Source organism: Myotis nattereri, assembly GCF_964212035.1.
Source record: "Myotis nattereri genome assembly, chromosome: 9".
Lineage (NCBI taxonomy): Eukaryota > Metazoa > Chordata > Mammalia > Chiroptera > Vespertilionidae > Myotis > Myotis nattereri.
The window spans coordinates 20844449-20852046 of record NC_138084.1 but is presented as its reverse complement, the minus strand read 5'-3'; the positions used below and the strand labels follow the sequence as shown (position 1 = coordinate 20852046).

The 7598-nt window shown below is 34.9% G+C and overlaps 1 protein-coding gene across 1 annotated transcript in view; it reads right to left on the bottom strand.

Moving 5' to 3' along the window:
* Positions 1 to 7598, bottom strand: part of CCDC73 (coiled-coil domain containing 73) — an 86697-nt gene that overhangs the window by 2702 nt on the left and 76397 nt on the right. The window contains exons 16-17 of the mRNA XM_081098156.1: positions 5778 to 7256; positions 3721 to 3854 (exon numbers count right to left, since the gene is read on the bottom strand). Of these exons, the coding sequence (XP_080954282.1) occupies positions 3721 to 3854; positions 5778 to 7256 (1613 nt within the window). The remainder of the gene's footprint in view (positions 1 to 3720; positions 3855 to 5777; positions 7257 to 7598) is intronic.

The window sequence follows — 7598 nt, the reverse complement described above, 5'->3', positions numbered from 1 at the left end:
TCCACTGAGCCAAACCAGTTAGGGCCATAGTAATTATTTTTTATAGGCTCTTAACTATTTACATTTAATCTCAGTTCCCTCAGGACTGCTCTTCTTGGCTCCTGAGAATTCTAGTTAGCCACCTGTCCCCTCAAAGTCCTAGCCTCTGATCCTTATGATATTGTATTCATATGATTGCCTATGTTCTTATAAAATAACAGAGGAAAACAAAGTATTGTCAAGGACTGCCAGGACAATAAGCAAGTTATTTAACTTGTGTGAGCCTTAGTTTTCTCATCAGCTCCTTTTAGATACAAAATGCTGTTGTAAAAAGTGACTGGTGCCCTGGCTGGTGTGACTCAGAGCGATGTCCTATACGCCAAAAGGTCACGGGGTTTGATTCCCAGTCAGAGCAGGTACTCAGGTTGTGGGTTTGATTCCTGGTCAGGGCTAGTTCAATAGGCAACTAATTGACAGTCACTTGCACACTGATGTTTCACTCTCTAAAAGTATGTCCTTGAATAAGGATTCTTTAAAAGAGAGTAAGTGGTAATGGAAAAAAATGGGTAAATGTGTATTTCTGATAATGTCTCGCATATAAGTAAGTTCACCACACTTCATTTCGCTTACAGAGCCAAAATGAATGTACACAGTCACCCATGCAATACTGATACATAGAAAGATACCAAATCTAAATCTAGGTTGCTGCTGATTTTGAAGTTAAATGATTGATGCCTTGTGATTTAATGGTCCTGTTTTGCCATCAAAATACTTCATGCATTTTGTTGCATTTGACATCAAGTGCAAATCAGCCCATTTTCCAAAATTCTGGTTCTTTGACTTTTTATCTCGATGATGGAAAGGAGAGACATTTACACATATCTGCTTTAGTTTCTTCCCTAAACTAGCTACTTGGTGGGGCAGAAGCAGGGATTCCCTGTAGAGAGATTTTGACAAAACTTGTCTTAGCTTAACTAGGGTTTTGCAGCCTAGAGTAATTCCAGTTCTATATGTAGCCACATATCATTGCTCTTTCCTATCTCCTTTTATAAATACTTCCTCTTTCTGCCTGACTCCAAGATCTGATACTAGTCCTGGGGTTGCATTTTAAAATTTAACTTCAATGAACCTAATTCATTGTATAAAATGAATGGCTTTCTTTGTTGGCTGGCCCCTCTTTCCCATCCTCATTCCTAGGTATGACCACGATTGCAGCAGGCTACTAACATAACCCTCTCCGAAGTACAAAAAAGGTGGATTAACTCATAATATATACCTAAAATTTTACAGGATTGGTGTGGCTAGAGTGCATAAAAATACGTTGAAAAATATGAATAACTTTTATTCCCTTTCTGGCTATAAGTCTTCATAAAATTAATTTGTCTTCATTTAGAACAAGAATAGGCAAACGGCTTTGTGGGCCAAGGGGCCTCCCTCGCAACTGCCTAATTGTCATTGAACACAAAAGTAGCCATAGACAATAGTTAATGGGTGTGGCTGTGCTCTAATAAAATTGTACTTACTAAAATGAGGGGGTGGGGGCTGCATTTGGCCCACCAGTTGTCACCTGACAGCCCTATTTAAAAAAGTGTAAAATATTAAGGAGCAAGTAAACAGGCTTCATAAAGAGACTAGATTTGCCTGGTTTAATGCAAGAATAACAGCATTTTCAGTCTAGGCAAAAGATAGGTCTGCTTTTAAATGTGTCCCACATTAGATGTTTGGTAATCAAGCTTCAGGGGGGACAATGGTACTTAGCATAGTGCTTGACACCTAGTAAAATTTAGAAAATATCTCTTTAGCCAGTGAGCTGAGTTTTATTTATTTTTTTTTTACATGCACTAGTATTTTGAGAAGAAACATTTTTTTACTATGAAAGTTGAGAAAGTAGATATTTGACTAAGAGCCAAGAGACCTACTTTAAGTCTGCCACAGGTAGTGTCTCTCAGTGCTTTGGAATTATTTCACATTTGTGTCACTGCTTCCTCATTTGTAAAATAGATGTGCCTCACAGGATATGTGGGAATATTTTTTTGAAAAAGCTTTAATTCTATAAATTCTTAAAAACATTAATTGCAAGAAAAGCATTAGGATTAGACAAAGAATGGAACTACTGGGTTAATTATAAAAATGGGCTTTAAAGGGAGACATGAAATTCCCATTATACCTTTGAAAAAGGACAATTACAATAAGAGGTCCAGTGCACAAAATTCATGCATGGGAGGCGGGGGTCCCTCAGTCTGGCCTGTACCCTCTCCAATCCAGGATCCCTCTCACAATCCGGAACCACTGGCTCCTAACCGCTCACCTGCCTGATGCCCCTAAGTGCTCCCCTGCCTGCCTGATGGCCCTAACTGCCTATCTGCTCTCCTCTCCTGGCCTGATCGCCCTAACTGCCTGTCTGCTCTCCCCTCCTGGCCTGATCGCCCTAACTGCCTGTCTGCTCTCCCCTCCTGACCTTATCGCCCTAACTGCCTATCTGCTCTCCCTTCCTCTCCATGCCCTTCGGACCCCCAGCACAGGCGTACTGAGAGCTCTCTACATGGCTCCACCCCTGTCTTGAACAATTTGCATATTCTGCTATTATTAGTATAGATGTTAAGTATTCAACCGAATTTGAAATCGGTATCTAGCTTTTCCTTTTTGCATTGATTTCACTAACTTACCTAGTTGGCCAAGGATTTCCCAATGCCAGATTTACCATATTTCAAATACACACTTGTACACATCAAAGCTGAAATGATTTCTGCTGACACAATGGTGAAAAGATGAATCCTGATTTTAGTTTTAACCCTCCCAGAAGAAAAGTTTATACTATCTCAGTGAGGGTCTCTCATACTTAAAAAGAAAAATAAAATTTATTGTGAAAACCTGTTATATGTTAAGGTGTCAATACTGTAATTTTCATCTTTGATGTGCTGAAGAGAAAGTTACTTAATGTGTGTCTATAAAATTTAAAACAATATAGTGGCTTTAAAATCTCACTATGCAATTATTTAAATAAGTAACCTTTCCTAACATTTATAGTTTATCTTTTAGCAATTATACCTATAATTGTTTTTTGTAGACTTTGAACATAGCCTTTTTTGCATTAAAGTTTTGTAACCAAAATAAGAAACTTACAAATTTTACCAAAAAACCTGTCATCTGTAGTTAGTTGCTTTTTATATGACAGACTCCTGGAGCCATATAATCTCTACAAATCTTTTGTTTAATATTTACATTCATACTTGATATATATTGATGGACATTTGATCCTTTCATATTCTGTGTTCTAACTGAAATAATTTAAAATAAATTCCTTCACAACAGTTTCCCAAAATGTAAGTAACATTAAGCCCTACTAAAAATAGCTCAATTTATTCATTGACTATTTAAGGCAACTTTAATTAGAATAAAATTTTAAATGCTCAAATTGTGAACAGTTGTATTTTAAGTTTAAATAAATGTGCAAGTGCCACTATTCCTAAGTTTAGGTGACTAAAATATAGAAGTACATAATACACTACCTCACACTCTCCCTCCTCAAACAGGCTGGATTATATCTATTTGATTTATACACTGTGACTTTTTCCTGCTGTTTTCCATCAACCTTAATTGTGAAAAATGGTGCCATGCTGCCCTCTTGATATTATTTTGGAGATCAGTTAGGTCTTAAAGCATCCAGATGCATACAGTTCTACACATATCTGTAGAATTAGCTCACTAAGGTCTGCTTGGCAATATTTTTAATTGACTTACATGTTCTGTGGGAAAAGAAGAATCACAAGAAGTCTTTGCAGTTGCATTCCTCTCTTCACTGGGCTCTCCCTTGGGATCTGGATGGATAGTGGAGTTATTCAAAGTGTCAGCAACTCTGTTAATGCTAGTAGTATCTGCTTGACAAAGAGGAAATGGCAACAACTGAATTTTATTCTCCAGGCACTCATTTTAGTGGCTGAACTTGTTTTACTCTGATTCTATGCTTTTGTATTTAAAAAGTAACAATTTCTATTTTCTTTTTACTTTGACCTTTTTATAGTTTTCATAGACTTTGCTTTTACATTAAACATCTCATTTCAGAAAATAAAGTTTTATTATTGCTATTTCTAAAACCTGATTTCACATTAAAATGAGTGAAATGGTATAAACATCTTATAAAACAACATGTTATCCTTATTCCCCAGTTACTACACTGCCTGTACATGTAAACATTTATATAGTGAACATCTTACGAATTCAGATTAAAAGAAACTGGCCATAAGATACCCAACAAAGGGCTGTCTAGTATTTAATAAACAGATAAAAGTAATGTAGAGAAACATGCCTACTTCGAAGTTTAAAAAATATTTAAACTTTTATGAGTTTGACGACTTTACAAGTTGAATTTTTATAGAATTTCAGACATCTCCCCTTCCATTCTTAAATTTATATCACTGAAATTTAATTTAGAAGAAAGGAACTGGGATAATATGGTCAACATTAGACCAGATCCTTGACTAATAGCATTTGACTAACCACAGCATTTGACAGATAAGATTAATAGAATCTGAATACATTTTACTAGGAAAAATTAGATTTTGTGAAATAAGGTTTTCCAGTGCTTTGGTGTTTTCTATTTTTTTCCCTATATCTCCATTCATGCTAGCAAGCAAGAAGTACTTATTTTGCTTTTAGTTCCCAGTTTTTTCTCCCAAGTTTTCTCTTTCCTTTTAAAAGAAGCATGTTAAACTCAGGGCCAGGCAAAGCTGCCCTTGTAATTTGCATTTCCTTTAATGGGTCTAACTGCATATTCTTAAACAGGTGAAGTCACTTAAAATCTAAATTTTTAACAATGTAAACTTTGATTGTGAGACTGCAAATAGCAAAGTTAACATTTTCCTCATGATAATACTTCTTAAACATTATCTCCAAGTTATGTTTATACAGCATCTACATGTTAATATGAAAAATTTCAAGTACTCCCAAGTACAGAGTATGAATCTCAAGTACCCATTACCCAGCTTCAATATCCATCAATATTAAGTCATATGACTTTCATCCATTACCTTTCCCCCTATTTTTCTATTGTGTATTTTTAAAGCAAAACTTGGACATTATGTTATTTCATGTGATAGTTTTAAATAATAGTCTGAAATATTTAGCATTTTAGTGTATTAGTAAATATAGGTACATCATATTAAGGGGTTCAATTTAAAGTGTTTCAATGACAAATAGCAATGATATGAAATGTAATCATGCTATACCTTGAGATTGTCAAACAAAAGCTGGATTTGTGGTGCTGGTGAAGAAACAAAATAGAAAAATGAAGGAAAGGGAGAAAACGGGGAAGAAAGTGACAAAAGGTGGTTCTGAGGGAGAGAGGTGGTGGTGATTTTTCTGGTGTGTGTGTGTGTGTGTGTGTGTGTGTGTGTGTGTCTAAGGGATAAACATGGGCACTGGAAGAAGCCTTATCAACTTCTCTGCATTTGCTCTAGAAAGTAAAGACCTCAGATGAAGTAGCAGTTCCTAATTTAAAATTAGTTGCCTGGACCTGTGGTTGTTTTTGTTATTTTCAGTTCCTTGGTTTGTTTTTTTTTTTAATTTCCAAAATGCAATTATGCCTCAGTATATGTTGACAAAACTGGTTCAGGTTTAGGTGAAAAATCCATTTTCATCTAAATAAAGCCTTTACTTTTACTATATAGGGAATATTTAGGTTTAGGAAAAAAATAAATACTAACATGTTTTCATTTTGAACATAATCTGGAGAATTTTTACCAAGAATACTAAACAGAAATAATAAATTTTTAAAGTAAACATAAAGCTTGTTTTCTTACCTGGCCCAGTATCCTTCCTGACATTTTTACAAAGTGTCATTGAAACAATCTTTTCGTTTTCTGATGGGCCTATTGGTCTCTCGTTCAGCAACAAGGGAATGCCAGAAGTTGAAGTGCTCACTGTTTGACTTTCATTTTGATTTACTTTTGACCAAGAACTGGGGTCTAAAAAATTCACATATACTGGAGTTTTCTCAGTTTTTTTATCTGAAGTTGAAAGATCAAAGGCTGACTTTCCACTTCTGTTTACTAAATCTCCAGATGGCTTTATGTGAAATGAACATGATTCTTCCAGCTGTCCTTCACTGTAAATTTTTCCTGAAACGATGTCATTTAATGACTCTGTTTTCTCAGTATTATTTAACAATGTATGCTGTCTTTCATTAACATCCACAAACAGGAAAAGGTCATTTTTTGTAGCTTCAGTTAACTGATTCTCATCAATGTGACTCTCTTTACTGGAAAACTGCATTTCTGTGGAAGTTTTCATGTGAACAGCAGTTTTCATATCTTTGGCTTGTGAGGTATGTATATTCTCATTGTTAACTTGAAGTAGAGAAATGTTCATACTGTTTTCTAAATCTCCCAAACGGTCCTTAAATGAACTTTGTGAGTCATTCAGATCTTTACATACAGCTCTTTTCCCAGGGCTTTTTGGTTTCACCAATATAGGCATCATATTAACATTTGTATCTGAATTCTTAAGAAATACTTTAAGATTATCACTGAAAACTGCGGATGAAATGGGGTATTCAACTGCAGTGTCATAGGGAATAGTTAGTCCAGGCTTCTCTAAAGTATCCTTACAGATTTGCTGAACAGCTGAAGTTTGTTTAAGTGGTAGTGTGCTGCACTCACTTTTATTATTTACCAGTTGTATTTGTTCTATTTTACACTGCTTATCATCTAATATAACATCACTTGAGTCATGTAAATTGTATCTTTGACACTGAACAGGATTCTTTTTTACATCCAGAGATGAATCCAAATCTATTTTGGCTTGGTCACTGTTTGTAATTGTCTTCTTTGTAGCATTTTCTTGAGTCTCTGGAAGCAATCTAAACCGTTGTTCAGAAACATCTTTTTTATGATTTGTACTGTGAGCCATCTCATTTAAGACACTGTTAAATGATATTCTGTTACTTTCAACCTCCAGATGTAAATCTGGACGGTGAACATCGAATCCTTCAGTTCTTTCTAGGTGTATGCTGTCTGTTTCTATTGATATATCTGCCTCTAAAAAAGAATTATTTGGTGATTTAAATTCTGTGGATTCATTGTCTCTTTCCAAGCCCATCTTGTCTTTTATTTCTGTAGTAGCTGCTTTTCTAAAGTCAGTAACATTCAAGGTTTGTCCTTGACTAATTAATTCTTTTTCTATGCAGAGGGTTTTGCTTATAGAGATTTCGCTTTGCTTCTCATCTTGAGGTACACTAGGATCAATTTCATTCTTGGAGATTTTTTCAGTATGCTGTATATCTGTCATGATGAGAGCACAGTAAATTTTTATACACTACAACAAACGTACTTTTGGTTTAAAATAAGACACATTGAGGGTATTATAAAAATGGTTTTTATTTCTCTAGTCAAGTCCATATAAACACACAGCTGATTCGATAAAATCAATTTATCCTAACAATTTATACTCTTAATTTCTATTACTACTTAGATCCAGAAATTGCTAGCTGGCTTCTTCAATACTCTTATCACTTTTTTAATTTACTACCTTGTAAATATATTTTGCTTTTGGAATACTTTTGGCCAAGTGTATAAAATGTCTACTTAAGACATTAATTTTTATTCATTTGGGTTCCAACCATA